This window comes from Stylophora pistillata, chromosome 1 (genome assembly GCF_964205215.1).
Source record: "Stylophora pistillata chromosome 1, jaStyPist1.2, whole genome shotgun sequence".
Taxonomy (NCBI): domain Eukaryota; kingdom Metazoa; phylum Cnidaria; class Anthozoa; order Scleractinia; family Pocilloporidae; genus Stylophora; species Stylophora pistillata.
Window position 1 is genome coordinate 24,601,797 of NC_142519.1, and position 18,212 is coordinate 24,620,008.

The following is an 18,212-nucleotide window of genomic DNA, read 5'->3' on the forward strand; positions in this document are numbered from 1 at the left end:
CTGAAAAACCTGTTTGCTACTGCTTTTTATCAAATTCTTTTCAGAATAGAAATTGGCGATGTCTCTATTTCTATTCTATTTTTCCGACGAACCGAGTGGAACCTGAGTAAGAGCCAGTTAAACATTATAATTTATTCTCCCGATTCCCGCTCAAAGAAAATTTATTCTTACCTGATGACCAGTCCGTTTACTGACCGTAAATTAACTATATAATATAGAGAATCCGCCGACAGTTACAAAATTTTGTAATTCGTTTTATTTTTTCTAAAGGACCCTTTTAATGAACCTTTTTAGAAAATTATATCAAAAAGTTCTATGCACCTTTTTTTCTCCGAAAAAGCGAAAAGTTCGAAATCCGCCTAAATGGCCGTTGTCCTCCCCGTAAAGCAATGAAAAATGATACAACTTTGGCAACTTCGTACGCTACAACGCGATGCAAACCAGCTTTTAAATTTTGTGTTCTAGCAGATGGTCCTTTTATCTCTTAGGAAATATTAATTCCTGGTTATTTTGTTACGTTCAAGTCTGAATAGTAACCCGTTGAAATAAAGTACGTTGAACGGCTGTCACGCAAGAGGTTATGTATTTGGTACATTCCTGGCCAAGTTGACAGATTGGCTTTGACCTCTTGCGTGACAGCCGTTCAACCTACTTTATTTCAACGGGTCACTATTTATGTTTCGCCAATTTCCATTGTGTTTCGCCAATTTCTATTGTGTTTCGCCAATTTCTATTCTGTCTCGCCAATTTCTATTCTGTTTCACCAATTTCTATCTGTTTCGCCAATTCTATTCTGTTCCGCCAGTTTCTATTCTGTTTCGCCAATTTCTATTCTGTTTCACCAATTTCTATTCTGTTTCGCCAATTTCTATTCTGTTTCGCCAATTTCTATTCTGTTTCGCCAATTTCTATTCTGTTTCGCCAATTTCTATTGTGTTTCGCCAATTTCTATTATGTTTCGCCAATTTCTATTGTGTTTCGCCAATATCTATTGTGTTTCGCCAATTTCTATTCTGTTTCGCCAATTTCTTTTCTGTTTCACCAATTTCTATTCTGTTTCGCCAATTTCTATTCTGGAAAGAATTTGATAAAAAGCAATAGCATACAGGTTTTTTAGAACAGAATTTGAAACTGGATATTGGCGGAGATGACCCCTCATATTCGAGTCTGTACCATCTTCCTTACGTAAATTGGTGACGTTTGTTTAAAGGAGTCGTTCTTGGTTGACCTGCTTTTACTATTTGTGGCCCATGACAAGGTTTTGTTCTTTTCATCCCGTTTAAAATCCCATGAAAGATGGATCACGAAAGGCTATCATAGAGCTTTATTTTACTATTTTAACTATTTAGTATATGTGCTATCTCCTTAAGTGTATTTAACTTTCACCCATCCGTAACTGCTCTGTGGTAGTGGCCAACTCGAAAGCTTGGCTCCTTTGGCTACTACGCACTCTTTCCACTGCTTTGTGTAAATTCATGTAAAGTTAGAACTCTCTTCTTTTTTTTTTTTTCTACTTTTTCTCTTTCTCGTTGTTGTATTTTTTGTAGAATAGGTGTGAATAAAAGAATGAATGAATGGCTAAACTTCTCCACGATTTGATTTTATGTGTGTGTGTGTGTGTGTGTGTGTGTGTGTGTGTGTGTGTGTGTGTGTGTGTGTGTGTGTGTGTTTGTCAGTCCTTATTGCTTTTGTACAATTCGCACAAGTGGACAGGTTTGGTCAGAGATTTTCCCCCGAAAAAACATATTGCTAAAAGTTTTTTGCGCCTAACAGTTCGACTGTAACGCCACAAGATAACTATATAATCGATCCTAATAAACGTGTATGAGGTTATAACAAAAAATGACTCAGCGACTATAACACTACGCGAATTTGAAGCTTTCACAGTGGACGATCTTTTTGTTCCATAACAGGATAAAGTTACGACCACGAATGCTACGAAATGTTTCTGAACAAGACCTCTCTGTTACGGTTCTGGGTCACAAGCTGAGCATGCCAATTTGTGTGGCACCTACTGGTTATCAAGCGATGGCGCATCCAGACGGGGAACTGGCCACTGTCAGAGGTAAACTAATAATGTCAATTTACCCTGATGAATCTAATTTGATTGAGGAGTGTTTGTTTAGCCAATTAATCAAAGCTCTTTCGTGAATAATGATTAAGACCAAGCCTGTATTAAAGGAATAGAATTACAGGCTCATACCAAAGACTAAAAAAAATTCTTAAGGTCTAATTCTCGTTGTTTTTTGTTGAGGTTGTTTAGTGTACAATAGACAAATACATTGGAAACGAATCTTGTATATTAAAAAGTGTTAAACTTATCTCGAGATAAAGACGTGAAGAGCAGTGAGAGTTATTTGTTTCTATCGCATTCGATCCTATGGTAAGGATCATTATATTTTTAATATTTTGAACATGTTATGATCACCTACCTGAAAATGTTCCCTCTGTTTCAGCGGTGAAGTCACAAGATACAGCCATGGGAGTAAGCATATTCACCACCACTAGTCTCGAGGATATTGCGCAGGAGTGTCCACACACGATCAAATTTATGCAAGTACAGTTTTTCAGTGATCGGCATTTAATGGCACAAGCGGTAAAACGGGCTGAAAAAGCAGGCTACAAAGCAATTTTATTGACAGTTGATACCCCAGTGTACAGTAGACGTAAATCCACTGGCAGGCGGAATTTTCGGGTTCCGAATCATCTGAAGTGTGCTAATTTTCAATCTTTACAGCAGGAGAAAGGGCTAAGAACTAACGAGGAGGTTGATGACTTTATAAGCACTATATGCGACGGCAGTGTCGACTGGGGAACATTTGATTGGCTGCGTTCGACTACGTCACTTCCGTTTGTTCTCAAAGGAATACTGACTTCAGAAGATGCTCGTCTCGCGGTGCAACATGGAGCTCAAGGGATTATGGTATCTAATCATGGAGGACGACATTTGGATGGTGTCTCTGCCACAGTACTTCGATTGAAAAATGAAATTTCAAGAGTTATATCTCTCCCATCGTCTTAAAGTAATTATTTAAAATTTTGATTTTTCTGATAGATTGACGTGTTACCTGAAATAGTGGAAGCCGTACGTGGAACTGGGGTCGAAGTTTACTTGGACGGTGGCGTGAGACTAGGCACTGATGTTCTGAAGGCCCTTGCTTTAGGGGCTCGAGCGGTGTTTGTTGGCAGGCCAGTTATCTGAGGACTGGTATATAAGGTACAATACAAGTGTTAATTATTTTGCTAACTCTTTATATCTGTGCCTTAGCTCCCCTTAAGTTGTTATGCAGTTTGTTTCTTGAAGTCGTAAATATCTCAGTCGAAATAGAAATGCTATCATGGACTTTGGGGCATAATCGCTTTTCGGTGGCGTTGCCTCTACTTTTTTTTCCTTTTAGTTCTTATTGACTGCTTGAAGCTAACCTCCCTTTGATTGGGCTTTGTTGTTACTTTGGACACCCTTTTGATATCCGCTCTAAATACAATGAAACGTTGAAATAATCGTTTGCCGGAGCGGAAAAATACCGCAGAGGTAGGATTAAACAATGGAGGGAAAAGGATTGTGAAGGAAGGCAAAGATTGCAACGGATTTCAAATAAACAACTGAAAAATTTTGGCTTGGAAGGGCATATCTTCTCTGTTTCATGGGATAGGAGGAAATTGTAGAATGTCGAGCAACCACGCTAGTCTTCAAAAGTAAGCACTTTTTTCGCTTTTCCAGGGAGAGCAGGGTGTTACTAAAGTCCTTCAGATGCTAAGAGATGATTTTAGAGTGGCCATGGCTCTGGCAGGTGTGACACCAGTTCTATTTTTCATTATCGTATAAGGAAATTAAGTCAAGCAAGAGATTAAAAAACAGGTTATATTCCCTTGATTCAAGTCACTGATGTCGCGCTATTTTATTCATGTTGTCTCAGGTTGTGCGTCTCTCAAGGACATTATCCCAGCCTTGGTAACGAAACGAGCAAGTCATCTGTGAACGGATTAGCTTGAGGAATTCGATCATTTGAAAATCCACCACCGCATTTGTTACAACGCAAACATTATGAACTGCTTCTCTTAGTTAGTCAAAACTTTCTTACTAATCATCTTAACACGACGAAATAGTAACGAATGACATCATTTGAAATAAAAAAAGAGTAATAGTACAAAGCAGCGCAATTATACGTAAAGAATAAAACGAAAACAACGCGTTAAGAGCATAATGCAACGCAATCAGAGCACATCACCTGATACCCGATTAATATTTTCGTTCAAGAAACATCAACCGTTTAGATAGATATGAGATAGATAGATAGAGAGATAGATAGTTTATTTGTAAAAAGCTTGCAGCCACTGAGCTGAATTGAGTATTTACAATAAAGTATAAAATATAACTTATAATAGTAAATATGATAGTATTAAAGTCTTAAATCAATAATATCCCATAAATATGATGAAAGCTTGAACTGTTAAAATATATACAACGGCATCGATCTCGTTTACAAAACTCACCGAGCACTAAAATTCGTTAATACATGATCTTAGCAAAAAACTATTTTTGAAACGCTTGGTCCTACATTTGGGAATCGCAAAACGCCTTTTGCACCGGAGATTATAACACGACGGCCCTGACGATTGAAGCATTTTATGTGAGCGATGGGCCGGGTCATTAGCAATCGAGAGGAAGTTCTTTTTACATAAGTCAGCGATGTAGTCATTGATAGACATAATATTTGAAAGCTCTAAGGCCTCTTTGTAGGCCAGGCCCGGGCAAATGATTGACAATGCCCGTTTCTCTACATTCTCTAGATATTTCTTTGAATACAATGGTAGGGCGTAGAAAAAACGCAGGCGATGCATAGGTCTGGACTGACCTTATACAAGACGTATAAATAAGAATTAATTCCTGCCTTGCGACTTTGGCCCTTTTCAATTGTATTAGGAAATACATACGTTTAGAAGCTTTCTTTATGGTTTGATCAATGTGCTTATTCCATGTAAGGTTGTTGGAGATCGTAACACCTAGTAATTTGGCGCTTTCGACACATTCTAGCTGTTGGTTATTTACTACTATAGGCGCGAGTTGTGGTTTGTTCTTTGCAAATGAAATCCTAAGCTCTTTACATTTTTCACTGTTCAGTTTTACTCTATTTTCAGATGACCACTGCACGACAGTATCTGCAATTAATTGGGAATTGCTACTGGCTCCTTTCACAACGATCTCGGAGGTAGTTGTATCATCAACATACTTCCAGATATTGCCTGCATTATTAATTTCTAGATCATTGATAAGGATCAAAAACAACCACGGGCCTAGTTTCGTCCCCTGGGGTACCCCGAATGGCACTGATCCCCACTCGGAGTAACATCCCTCTGAGAGTTTGATTCTCTGGGAACGATCACTTAGAAAATCTATGATCCAATTGATTATTTCTATCGGCAGATCTTTTTTTATATTTTATATTTGCAATATCCTCGGATCACCGCCTCAGCCATTCAACAAAAGGTATGCAAAGTGTACGTGTGTCTACTGCCTTTTTTTTTTCGCTGCATGTTACATACATACATACTTTATTTAAGGTATCAAGGAATAAACAACACAAACAATACCCTAAAAAGGAAGTCTAAGAGGTTAATTCTATCTAAATAAACTTCCAAAGAAATAAAATTTAAAAATGTATGCTTATGATAAAATCTAAGATGGATAAAAACCTAAGAAATACGCACGTATAATTTCAGTAAGAGCTGTTTTGAAACGTGTTAAGTTACCTATCTCAACGACATTGGCGGGCAGGTCATTCCATTCATGAATGATTTTGACAAAAAAAAGAGTATAACAATTACATTTTGCCAATTTAACTTGCAGTTTGTAATTGTGGTTGGACCTAGTACGTTTTGAAGCAAATTAAAAAAAATCACAAAACTGAAGGTCATTGAACCCGAATACAAGTTTATAGCACTCTACCAAGGAAAAATATTGCCTTCTATCAGTCAACTTCGACCAATGTAACATTTCACAACGATCTTCATATGACATATCACCCCTTCACTGACCTAAAGCCAATCGAGAGGCTCTTCTCTGAACTTTCTCCAAGAGAACAATATTTTAACTAGATAAGGGCACCATAATGGGGAAGCGTACTCCAGGATTGGTCTCACAAGAGCCTTGTACAAATTGAAAAAGATTTCCTTGTTTACAGAACTGGTTGTTCGCTTGATTAGACAAGAACTTTATTGGCCTTATTGACAACCTCAACAACGTGTTGAGTCCACGAGAGGTCATGCGAGGTTGTAGTGCCAAGGTCTTTTACAGAACTCTTTGAGCTTAGACATTCTCCGTGCTTTCCTGTTGCTTTTATGTGGGGGAAACTGCAACAAGAAATCCATGTTTTGCGTTGATTTACTTTTTCTTCAAATAAATCATTGAATAAATATCTTATCTGTAGTATTGAAGTTTTCGGCAAGAGTGGAAATATACTTCTTATATAATGAAACATTGAGAAACTATGCAACTGAACTAAACATTACATTTTTGTTGGAAGTAAAGAATATTTTATTTACAGTAACATCAACAGAAAGTTAACATCTTATGTGAAGTTGGTATCTTTGAGATCTAGAAGAGCTTCACTGATTTTGTCTGACTTGGCAGCCTTAGTTAAGTTCTTCTTGCTTAAAAATGCTTACGGTCTGTAAAAGCTGTAAACCAAAGCTCCTGTTCATCCAGGTCGGCACAGAGTCTTGCAGTAATATTCTTCGTTGCATTCTTTACTTTCTGTGAAGCACCACATTGTGGACACTGCACAATGTTTTTACCTGACATATGTAGCATTTTTTTGTTGCATGTTTTTACTTGGCAGATAATGTACATGTTTAGCTTATCAACGAATTCAAATTCACTCACAGAGATGGTTTTGTCTGCATTGGCCAGAAGTTCTGGACCCTTGATTTTTACAAGGGGAACTGTTGCATCACACTCTTTGAATAAAGTGGTGGGAGTTGTGCCTAACAATGTGTTACCCGAATAATTTTTGATGCTAACATTTTTAACATGATAGCTTTTGCCATTTTTGAGTGTTTTTATGAGGTCATCCCGTATCTGTATAGTTAAAGTTCCTTTGCCATCTTCAATCACACAGACCTCCTTGACATGTCCAATTTCTCCGTTTCTTTTCTTCTTTCGGTGGCAACTCTCCAAGTGTTAATACACCTTTTAAATTCACTCGGTTTCTAGTTAAAAGTTTGATTTGGTCTACTGTTTTATCTGATGCTTGATCATTTGTATGGAACGTCAAGCGTGACAAATGTTGAAAACTAAAATATAGGTTGTATCACTAAATATATGTTGTACTGTGTAATAAATGGGTTGAATATTGCTTACATATAGCTTACGTTGAGACAAATACAGGTTATAAAGTTCAACATATATGTGTCACTTGAAAGTACAGCCTCTTACATATAGGTTGAAAATATCGATTTTCTGGGCTTTTCCGAAAATCTTCGGAACGAGACCGACGCGCGCGTCACGAGCCTATTTCGCGTTGTAAAGGCGACGCCATAATGGACGCTGCCTACATTGGCGATTTTTTCGACAGAATTCCTGGCATTATCTCACAGGCCCGTCGATATCTTCACGACACTCAGCAAGAAGTAATCGAACGTATTCACAGGAGACTGGGGGACAGTCTTTTTTTAGTGAACCATCTCGCAAGTGGGGCGTGTAATTCATCAAGTGCGATCGATGCGGACAGACAAGGTGATTTGTATTCTATTATGGCTGCATAAAAGAGAAAGAGTTGGTTGATACACTGTTCAAGTAAATAATTAAAATCGCGTTTTTCATTGCTTCCTTCTTTATTACCTCAAATTGGGGGATTGGCATACCATCACTAGGTAGAGCAATTTAATATTTATCCCTTGGAGATCTGGCAACACACTTATTCGTAAACAACTCGCTTGGCCATTCACATGGCAACAAAGTATTTCAAATTTTCTAATTTTAGGAAAAAATTAGCTTTGTATCAAGTAATAGACCATCAATTTGTTCGACAATGATCGAAAAGACAATGGACGAATATTCTCTTTCATAAAGTTCTCAGTTTTACGCTGGAATGAGCTACAACAGATTCGAACTAATACACAGTAGTCCAAACTGAACTGATAAACATTCCCTTTACACTTTATTTGAGATTGACTATGGGATTTTTAATGAATTTTGAAACTGAAAAGGATTAAAACAAACAACGCAGCTGTTACAAAACTATCGTTTCCGCCTTCACGATTGAAGTCATGCTTGTTGTTACGATATCTCGAGTCCTCTTCTCATTCTGTTTCATATTTCAACGTTAACATACAAGGCAACCGTAACGCAACTGTCATCTCCGTCTTCCGGTCACAAAGTAACGCTTGCTGCAATATATCATTCATGAGTCCTTACTCTTGATCCTGTTTCAAATGTCAACAATAAAAACCTCGAACAGTTAGCTTGTGATCGCTTTTCTAAGGGGAACTGCCCTTCAGTGTTAAAATACAATTTTTTTGTAATTCTCTTATCATGGTGGCTCAAGTTAGAAATTTAGCAGCATATTACAAACATCAGACATTAATAATTATGAAACAATTGCTTGATCCTTTTCTGAAAATATACTTTGACTTGTTATCCTTCAATTCGGTTCGTAAGCCGTTCCACAATTGTGATCCTCTAAACGTTTTCGAGAATTTACCATAATTCGTTCTTTTATAGTGTATGTCTTGGCAAATATTAAAGGTGTTGTTTGAATAAGACAGGTTGTCTTTTTTTGGTCAGCGGCTTACTCTGCGCTCCGGAAGCCACCATGTGCCTCCCCGTAAGCGCTCAAAAATTACCCTTCTACTGTTCTCGGAGAACTGACGACAGTTTGCCAATTTCCATAGTAGTGGCTCCGGATATTAACCACGATTCTGACGATTGCAGTGTATATATGCGCGTTAAAGTTTTCCTTTGATTTGTTAGTTATCGTTATTCAATACTCGTAAGTACAGCAAAGATCGAGTATACAGTACACAGCACCATAGGACTGCTGGGCTGAAATCTGCTGAAGTATCGCTTTAAACAGCTTTACAAGAGTGATCCTGGTGAAACAAAATAACAAAAGTAGCTACCATTGGAGAGAGAAGTAACTTCATCTTTATCAACAAAGCAGATTCGAAGTTAAGTTACGCAGTGTTATGATAAGATCAGATCACGTTTATGATTTTGGATTTCCATAGATGAGACAAAAAATTTGATTATCGATTTCAATCGATTAATTTGACTAATCCATCGACAAATATCGAGTACTTTCGAGTATTATCGAGTAATCGATTACATTTTCGATTATCCATTTCTATCGATTAGTTACGCCCTGAACAACCTCATTTTGAGCCCAACTTCCCAAGGACTGGATAAGATTTTTAGAGAAAAATAAATTGTGCTTACTTAACCATGATAAATTGGACAATAAGCCAAATTTCAAAGTTCTGCCCAAGCTGGAGAAAGCACAATGTAGACCTTACTCAGGAAAGGTTGACATGTAGCTGGCGATCAGCATCGTTGTGAATTGCTTGAATGGAGAGCTCATTTTAGTACTCGGATCTTGTAACCGTGATCGATCAGGCTGACTTTGAGACCAACGTGGGTTGATTTGTGACAAAAGTGCGTCGATTTGTGACCAAACTGGGTCGACTTTTGCAAACACGTACAATATGCAAAGATTTCGATTTTGACACTTTTTCCAAACGCTGGAAACTGCATAAACCATCATTGGTGCCGCACGAAGGAAGGTCATTTTGCAACGATTTCCAAAAACAAGTAAAACAAGTATCAATCCAGAATGTCTAAGAGTTGTTCCTCCAGCTTTAGGGCAGAAGTTTAAAGAACAATATTTACCAGAAAACTATGCACTCTGCACTGAACACAATCCTGGGGGCATAATGGAGCTTGTCGAAAACACACACGGACTGATAAGTACTCGAACTTGCAGAAGACACATGCAATGGATCTTGTCGAAAACACGCACGGACTGATGAATACTCAAGCTTGCAGAAGAGACAATGGACCTTGTCAAAAACGCGCACGGACTGATGAATACCCGAGCTTGCAGAAAAAACATTGGACTTTGTCGAAAACACACACAGACTAAACAACATTCGCTCGACCTTGTTGGAAACACGAGATTGTAGAACCCTAACCTCTAACGAACCTCTAACGCACGTGAGTCCTTCATGCGATTTCACTTGTGATTGCTCGAAATTAAACGCGTGACCGACTCCTTGGCAACACAGACGGGTCGCTCGTTGCGATTTCACATGTGATTGGTCGGATCTTCTCAGCATCACGGATCACTTATTAGCGATATGAATATCGACAAGTTACGCTGTTACGTGTCCCCCTCTATAAATAAAGTCCTTACTAAGTTAACAAACTTTTTTCCCGTCTCAGCGTATGCGCACTAGACACAAAAACCGTCTCATTTTTAGCCTAAACTTAGTTGCCACGAAGCCGCCAGCGAAAAACAACAATTTCGTATCGTGTGCAACTTCAGTTCGGCTTTGGCAAAAAATAGAATTGAGCATAAGAACTATCCAAAAGTTGAGCCGAGTTTCAAAGCTAAGTTTACGGTATACTTTCTAAGTTTTGCCTTTTTACGCTGTCGAATAGACTCATGGCGAAAACGTTATAAAAGTTATCGGCATTTTATGGTTTTGTTAAGGTGTCTGCTGACCAGTAAAATACTGTCTTACCGTCTAACGTACGTGTTTCCGCGGTGTCAGGAATAAGACTGTGCAGCCATTTTGCTCGTACTGCGGGATCCGATACCCGATGAATTCAGTAGAAGGGCTCTCGTTCGTTTCACGCCTTACCGGCTCCAGATACTCCCTAAATGAAAAAGTCGCCTAACTGTATTTTTATCGCAAACTACATTTATTAAGCTTTCTTTTGATGTCTAGTTTGTTAACTAGTGAGCGTACGAATTTTTTACCCGAATGACGCCCGCGAAGGTGGGAAGTTAGCTTAATTAACGAGCACTTACAAGCGAACTCTGGGACACTTTGAACTACTTACAGATCATTTCAGGTTAGACTGAAGATGGCTAATGGAGAGCCTGTCACAATGGATGATTTTGAGGCATACGCTGCAAGACATCTAGACCAAAACGCTCTTGGTTACTATTCTACGGGAGCAGATGAGGATGTGACTCTGTTCGAAAATCGAGAAGCCTTTAAAAGGTAAATAATGCTTTTGTCCAAGCTTAATACTTTGTAAATTACGAGGGACGGAAATCTATGGCGTGTGATCCCCTTCAAAATTAATCTTTAAATTCCATTGTCATTTCATTTGCGAACTTCAAATTGTTGTCGACAAATTCGGTTTTGTGCTCCAAATTGTGACGTGCAAATTCGGTGTTAATCTTTAAATTCCATTTTCATTTCATATGCGAGCTTCGAATTGTTGTCCACAAATTCGGTTTCGTGCTCTAAATTGTGACGTACAAATTCGGTGCTCAATTCCAATTCTGTTATCAAATTCTGAACGCTTGTCTTTTGTCATTTACCTTGCAAACTTCAAATTGTTGTCTACAAATTCGGTTTTGTGCACTCAACTCTGACGAACAAATTCTGTCTGCATGCAAATACTGTGATCTATAAATTCGCTGTTGCAAATCCCGTTCCCTATACGAGACACCTATACGAGACACGAGGGAACGGGATTTGCAACACCGAATTTATAGATCACAATATTTGCATGCAGACAGAATTTGTTCGTCACAGTTGAGTGCACAAAACCGAATTTGTAGACAACAATTTGAAGTTTGCAAGGTAAATGACAAAAGACAAGCGTTCAGAATTTGATAACAGAATTGGAATTGAGCACCGAATTTGTACGTCACAATTTAGAGCACAGAACCGAATTTGTGGACAACAATTTGTAGTTCGCATATGAAATGAAAATGGAATTTAAAGATTAACACCGAATTTGCACGTCACGATTTGGAGCACAAAACCGAATTTGTGGACAACCATTTGAAGTTCGCATATGAAATGAAAATGGAATTTAAAGATTAACACCGAATTTGCACGTCACGATTTGGAGCACAAAACCGAATTTGTGGACAACAATTTGAAGTTCGCAAATGAAATGACAATGGAATTTAAAGATTAATTTTGAAGGGGATCACACGCCATAGAAATCGACCATCCCAAAACTTATCATATCATTCCTGGACAGTGAAAAGCTTGAGGTAGGAAAATGATTATCTGAATTTCGGCGAGGGGACTTTCGAGATTTAAGGTGATAACTTGCAAGACTCGTAAATTTTTTGCGACAAATATTAGCATAATACGCTGTGACTGTGAATGTCCAGCAGCAGGGCACGGTCCCGAATAAATTAAATTACAGGCAATCAGAAATTTTACAATTCCGAAAGGTTCTTTAAACTTCTTGAGATTATCGGATTTTTGTTAAGAAATGTCAAGCCATTCAAAAATTCATTTGTTTTTCAGTGGACAAAATCTCCGAGTTTGAGCATACTCTAACGTCGCTCGGTTGTCGACATTTGGAAATTGTACGCCTCTTGTCAGATTGCCGGGCACGGTCTCGAATGGTGTAATTAAGGTCGGCACACACGATGGGACTAGTCTCTGCGACTGGTCCCGGCGACAAGTCTTTGGGGGTTTACACGAGGGGACCGGTAGCAGGGACAAGTCCCTTAAGCTGTTCACACGAGGGCACTCAATTGCACAAGAAAATAGGAAAATTAAGAGGCAAAAGATGTTTCTTAGTCTGGGGCGTTACACGAAAACAATGAAAATTTGGTAACTTTTCATTGTAGCACTATTAAACATCAACGCAAATGAACTACACTTATTCAGTCGGATTATTCATGCTTTTACGTGTTCCGTTTTTGTTTTTTTTTTATTTTCAAAAGAGACACAGGGTCAAATAGGGTAAAAATTCCATCAAAACGGCTCCAAGACATCTGTATATGTTTACAAAACTAGAAATAGTTTTTTATTCTTCAGTTGTAGAAATCTAGAAGTCAGGGAAAATTCATCATTAGAAACTGCAATGTTTACAAATACCGGAAGTCACGCATCATACTGACATCATATTGGTTTATTTACCGTTTAGTCGCAGGGACTGGTCGCACAAACAGTTCACACGAAGGGACAAACATTTGTTTCATGCGACAAGTCCTTGCGACTGGTCGCACGAATTCAAACCAGTTTGAATTCGTGCGACCAGTCGCAGGGACCAAATTTTGGTCCCTGCAACCACAGAAATGTGTAGTTCACACGAAGGGACTAGTCGCATGAAATCGGTCGCTGGGACTAGTCGCAGGGACTAGTCCCCTCGTGTGTGCCGACCTTAACGGAAATCTATACAAAAAACTCTAGCCTGCTCGCAGGCGGCAGTTTGTGAAGTTTGTGTTTTCAAGCACTAGGTTCAGTCTGGCGAATATTCGGTAATTTGGTATATCAACTAAGTTGAAATTGTAAATTGGCCACCGTAAAGAGTTGAAAAGCTGACGTTTCGAGTGTTAGCCCTTCGTCAGACGGGGGTAACAAATAACCTTGTTACCCCCACCGACGCAGCACCACAGTTTCTTTAGAAACTTACCCCCTTTATTTATTTGGCGAATATTCGGTAGCCATATTGGACGGATGGAAAATCTGGGACGAGTAACAAAGCGAGGGCTTTAGAAATCTTTACGGTGGCCAATTTACATTAGAACATAGCTAGCAGAGTCGCGCAATCAAATTCATTATACGTAAGCGTGCTCAAAATCCCGATAGTGCACGCTGATAGCGTCAGCAAATCCGACTTCGCCAGAAAAAATTTTTTTTCGCGCGAGCGGCCATTGCTAGTGCGGGGAAAAATAATATATTTCGCGACAATAATGGATACAAACAGAAACTCGGCCTGCTATTCCGAAAAGGAAGACAATGTTTCGACCTTTTCCCATGGGCTAGAGTTCTTAAATGAGGCAGAAAAAGAGAAAAACAAAGGAAAAGGAGACTCGGCATCAGCGCCATCACGATTCGCTTCAACTGATATTGTTGTCCGTTTTTCGCGTCGCATTTGATGCACGATTCCACCGGCTATGTTCTAAAACAATTGGTTCATGCTTTCAGCTGTGCACTATCGAGTTATGGAGCACGTGGGAAGTTTGGAGAGCACTCAAGAAGCTAGAGTTGCCCTCGGCTATCGCCTCGGGCAACTCTTACGCTTCTTTCGTGCTCTCCAAACTTCCCGCGTGCTCCATAACTCGATAGTGCACGCTAAAGCATGAACCAATTGTTAATTGTCAACTCAGTTGTTGAAACCAAATTATCGTAAAATCGAAGTAATCCTAGTAAGGCAGCTTAAAATTGCTTCGTGCTCCCATACAGCTAGTTGGAGAAAGGCTAGCCCGAAAGTTATTGTGGGTAGTTTTTAGGCCACGGTTCCCCAACCTCAGGAATTTCGGAAAATCTGACAAAACCTCTCTGTAATAAGGCATAGTAGGTTTGATGAATTAATTTGATTATTTGACTTGTTAAAATCAACAGAGAATATTTTGAGTCTTTTGTTAAAATTTATCGATATTACCTTTCGAGGTTGTAGCGTGCACTTTTGTCCTTTTACCTCGAACCGTTGTATTACCTCACTACACTCTCAGCATTTTCTTTAAATAGAAGCGTGAGCTGCGAGGCTACTGGACTCAGGAACGTCACTTTATCAATTATCAATAAAATTAACAGCTGGTCTACTAAAAGATTCATTATGCTCCTTTACAGGATAAAATTACGACCGCGAATGCTGCGAGACGTATCTCAACAGGACGTTTCTGTTACGATTCTCGGTCACCAGCTTAGCATGCCAATTTGTGTGTCACCTACTGCTTATCAAGCAATGGCGCATCCAGACGGGGAACTAGCCACAGTGAGAGGTAAACTAATGGTTTTTACACTGAATTCCTTCTAATGAGACCAAATTGGGTTTTGCTAACCTAAGACAAACTGTAAAATTATCAATTACATCGATTACGGAGAAGGCTACATCCGCGAACGTGTTTTGAAATCCTGCAAGTTTGGCGTGGTACATCATAGTTGGGTGCATGGGAAGATAAAAAAAATTGTAAATATTTTATCCTTAAGACAACTCAGATTGCCAGGTGCCTGCAGAAAAAAAGGTAAAGATTTTCAAACTACCTCAAAACGCGATGAAAATACGTCCTTGGAAATAGGGAAAGGCGTGTGGAGAACTTCTTCACACACGCTTACTCTTTCACGCACGCGCTTTACTCTTCTCTAACCCGAGCGCTTTCCATGTGGGCTTGTAAGGCTTGATTTCAAGTTTCCGGTCATAGGGCAGTTTGAATTTTCATAAGCTTGTATTCATGTGTTCGATCCGTTACACGGCTCATATAAGGACCACCACACGCTTTGCACCTGTTTACGAAGTGAAATAATTTGTTATACTACATCTCTCTTTCAGCGGTTCAGTCTGTAGCTACAGCAATGGGTTTAAGCTTATACTCCACAAACAGTCTTGAGGACGTTGCGCGGGAGTGTCCGAACACGATCAAATTCATGCAGTTGCAGTTTTACAGTGATCGGCAATTTATGGAGCAGGTGGTAAAACGAGCTGAAAAAGCAGGCTACAAAGCAATTTTTTTAACAGTCGATATTCCGGTCTATGGAAGACATAAAGCCAGGCGCAATTTTCTTCTCCCGAAATATCTGAAGTATGCTAATTTCAAATCATTACAAACGGAGAAAAGACTTCGAACTAACGAGGAGATTGATAATTATATAATCTCAGCATCTGATGCCAGTGTCGATTGGAACACATTTGACTGGCTTCGTTCGATTTCGTCACTTCCGTTTGTTCTCAAGGGAATACTGACTCCAGAAGATGCTCGTCTCGCGGTACAACATGGGGCTCAAGGAATTATGGTGTCGAATCATGGAGGACGGCAATTAGATGGTGTCCCGGCCACTGTACGTTGATAGTTGATGTAGAATTTCCGAAAGTTAGCTTCATTGCTGTCTCGGAGTTGTGATTATAAAAACATTTCATTTGTTCTCAGATTGAGGTGTTACCTGGAATAGTGGAAGCCGTGCGAGGGACAGGAGTCGAAGTGTATATGGATGGTGGCGTGAGACTGGGCACTGATGTTCTAAAGGCCCTTGCTTTAGGGGCTCGAGTAGTGTTTGTTGGTAGGCCAGTTATCTGGGGACTCGCATATAAGGTACCATACTGGTATAAATTCTTTTCTCCAGATACACACATAATTTTTATCTCGAAATCCTTTGAACCAGGTGCTTTTGCCCCCAAAAGTTTTGTTTTGCTCAAGAGGGTTTTAATTTTTTAACGTTAGTTTGTTTCTTAAAGTCATAAGTTTTTCTCAACTTAAAAGAGATAGAAATGTTACTCGTGCACTTTGGACCAAAAAAAGAATGCCTATCATGGTGTAGCACAGTGTTTCAGTTGTGCAATGTTCTTCTGCCTAGATTTGCACCCACTCATTTACAGCACGATTATCCTTTTCTCTGAAGTCAAGTTATTAAGCATGATTTCTTTTTTCTCGAAGCGTTGCATGAATATTTCCCTCTACCATTTTTGCATTCAGACTTTGTAAATCTATGGGTGAAATCTTGTTTGATAAACAAATCATCCCAATTCAAGAGGATTAGAGGTGATCTCATTTAAGGTAATCAACAGGCCCCTTAACTGTGCATTCTCTTGTTTTTTGTTTTCCTTTTCAGGGAGAGCAGGGTGTAAGAAAAATCCTTCAAATGCTTAGAGATGAACTTAAGGTGGCCATGGCTTTAGCAGGTAGTATTGTTGAACTTAGTACTCACAAAAGTCGACCAGACCAATTAAGTTAGGTTCATTTGCTACTTGAAGTCTAATCACAAATTTTTATTGAGTCAAGTTTTACAAAATCTCTCTCAAGGTGACCTTCTTCTGTTTCCGATTTGAAGGAAAATGGGCTGCTTGGGTAACAGCATTGACATTGTTATAACTTGAAAGACTAATTTTTACAATCATTTTGCTAATTAATGATTAACTCTCGAAGCTTCCTCCCTTACTCTGAAAAGCGTCGCAATAGTTTCTCGACCTTTAGATTCTCGGAGGTGAAAATCTAAAAAAGTGTTCATTGTATACCATTGGTTAGCACGCTTACCAATCTTAAACCCTTTTTCACTCAACCCCGCGAAGTCGCCTATTTCCCATACAATATTCGATTGGGCCGTCTTAGAAGGAAAAGAGCGTGACTTTTTTTTATTTTTTATCATTTTATTTTTATTATCATTACCGTTATTATTACCATTATTTTTAGCTCCTTCTTCGTCTGGATCGCTATCGTCACCATTATGATATCATCGTTACTAACCCCAAATTGCTAATATCTCTTATCATAGTGTAAAAAGTGGTTCGCTTGAAGCTATTAATTGTGATGTTTCTTTTGTTGTCTCAGGTTGTGCGTCTCTCAAGGACATTACCCCAGCTTTAGTGATGAGACATGCAAGTCATCTGTGAACGGCTTAGAATTCGTTGATATGCATAGAAATGGCAATTTCCCATCAGGGAAATCAGAGTAGCAGTGAAACGAATTACACTGAATGTAAACTGGGATATTTATGCATAGTGGAAAAAAAGTTTACACTTTATGTTCTCTTACAAGCCGGCATTCATAGAGGGAGTTTCGATTATCATATGAAAACAATCAGTCATTGCAACTTCGTCGGAAGAACAACGTGTAAGGGAGATCTTGAGTCAGCCGCAACACAGAAATCGTAAAAATCTATAACTTGAAATTCGCACTTTTTCCTCTTCTTAAAAACCCTCGGAAACCCTATAAGTGTCTGAAAAATAGTCACCAGCGCTGTATGTAGATGAAAAACACACGTTTGTACTGACCTGAGTAATGCAAATTTGGGGAATACGAAATGGAGATACCGCTTTAAGGTTGTAGTGCGGTCACTTAATAGTAAACAGTGGGCACAAAAACAGATTGAAAGAGTGCTTTTGTTGGATTTCTAATCAGAGCGGGCAAAGAAAATCAAAGAAAAGAATAATTAATCATCATCTAAAATCTCATAAAAAAAATCCTACTCGTTCCCATATATTCCTTACATTTCTTCAGGTTTACAGATTCCCTGAAAATACTTTAAAGAAATCTTTGGTACGGTGGCCCAGAAGGCTCAACGAAAACAAAAAA

The 18,212-nt window shown here is 38.9% G+C and overlaps 2 protein-coding genes and 1 pseudogene across 5 annotated transcripts in view; 2 read left to right on the forward strand and 1 right to left on the reverse strand.

Annotated features, from left to right (window-relative positions):
* Positions 1–5,110, forward strand: part of LOC111331201 (2-Hydroxyacid oxidase 1-like) — a 7,042-nt pseudogene extending 1,932 nt beyond the window's left edge. The window contains exons 3-7 of the transcript XR_015995942.1: positions 1,914–2,065; positions 2,457–2,968; positions 3,056–3,217; positions 3,722–3,791; positions 3,918–5,110. The product of XR_015995942.1 is annotated as a 2-Hydroxyacid oxidase 1-like (transcript). The remainder of the gene's footprint in view (positions 1–1,913; positions 2,066–2,456; positions 2,969–3,055; positions 3,218–3,721; positions 3,792–3,917) is intronic.
* Positions 5,111–8,132: 3,022 nt separating this feature from the next.
* On the reverse strand, positions 8,133–10,651 carry LOC111331173 (uncharacterized). 3 transcript variants are annotated; one of them, XR_015995939.1, is made up of 3 exons: positions 10,419–10,651; positions 9,887–10,373; positions 8,133–9,090 (listed from the first exon to the last, which is right to left on the reverse strand). XR_015995939.1 is itself a non-coding variant. In XM_088746744.1 (3 exons), the coding sequence occupies exons 2-3, from the start codon at positions 9,783–9,785 to the stop codon at positions 8,982–8,984; spliced, it is 381 nt and encodes a 126-aa protein (XP_088602870.1). In that variant the 5' UTR covers positions 9,786–10,373; positions 10,419–10,651; the 3' UTR covers positions 8,133–8,981. The 3 variants fall into 3 exon arrangements, 1 of the variants encoding a protein (XP_088602870.1); XR_015995940.1 differs by having other exon boundaries at positions 9,437–10,373; XM_088746744.1 differs by having other exon boundaries at positions 9,514–10,373.
* A 40-nt stretch (positions 10,652–10,691) lies between these two features.
* On the forward strand, positions 10,692–18,005 carry LOC111331209 (2-Hydroxyacid oxidase 1). The gene is made up of 6 exons (XM_022936270.2): positions 10,692–11,226; positions 14,779–14,930; positions 15,479–15,984; positions 16,074–16,235; positions 16,753–16,822; positions 17,469–18,005. The coding sequence occupies exons 1-6, from the start codon at positions 11,087–11,089 to the stop codon at positions 17,528–17,530; spliced, it is 1,092 nt and encodes a 363-aa protein (XP_022792005.1). The 5' UTR covers positions 10,692–11,086; the 3' UTR covers positions 17,531–18,005.
* The last annotated feature ends 207 nt before the right edge of the window (positions 18,006–18,212 follow it).

What these genes read in the sequence shown, in the direction of transcription:
- LOC111331173 (XM_088746744.1), bottom strand. Translation starts at nt 9,785, where the DNA reads ATGACCTTCCTTCGTGCGGCACCAATGATGGTTTATGCAGTTTCCAGC. An exon ending in TACATGTCAACCTTTCCTGA is followed by an intron (nt 9,091 to 9,513) that starts GTAAGGTCTACA and finishes TTGTTTCACCAG; the next exon opens with GATCACTCTTGTAAAGCTGT.
- LOC111331209 (XM_022936270.2), top strand. Translation starts at nt 11,087, where the DNA reads ATGGCTAATGGAGAGCCTGTCACAATGGATGATTTTGAGGCATACGCT. An exon ending in TAGATGGTGTCCCGGCCACT is followed by an intron (nt 15,985 to 16,073) that starts GTACGTTGATAG and finishes ATTTGTTCTCAG; the next exon opens with ATTGAGGTGTTACCTGGAAT. An exon ending in TCTGGGGACTCGCATATAAG is followed by an intron (nt 16,236 to 16,752) that starts GTACCATACTGG and finishes TTTCCTTTTCAG; the next exon opens with GGAGAGCAGGGTGTAAGAAA.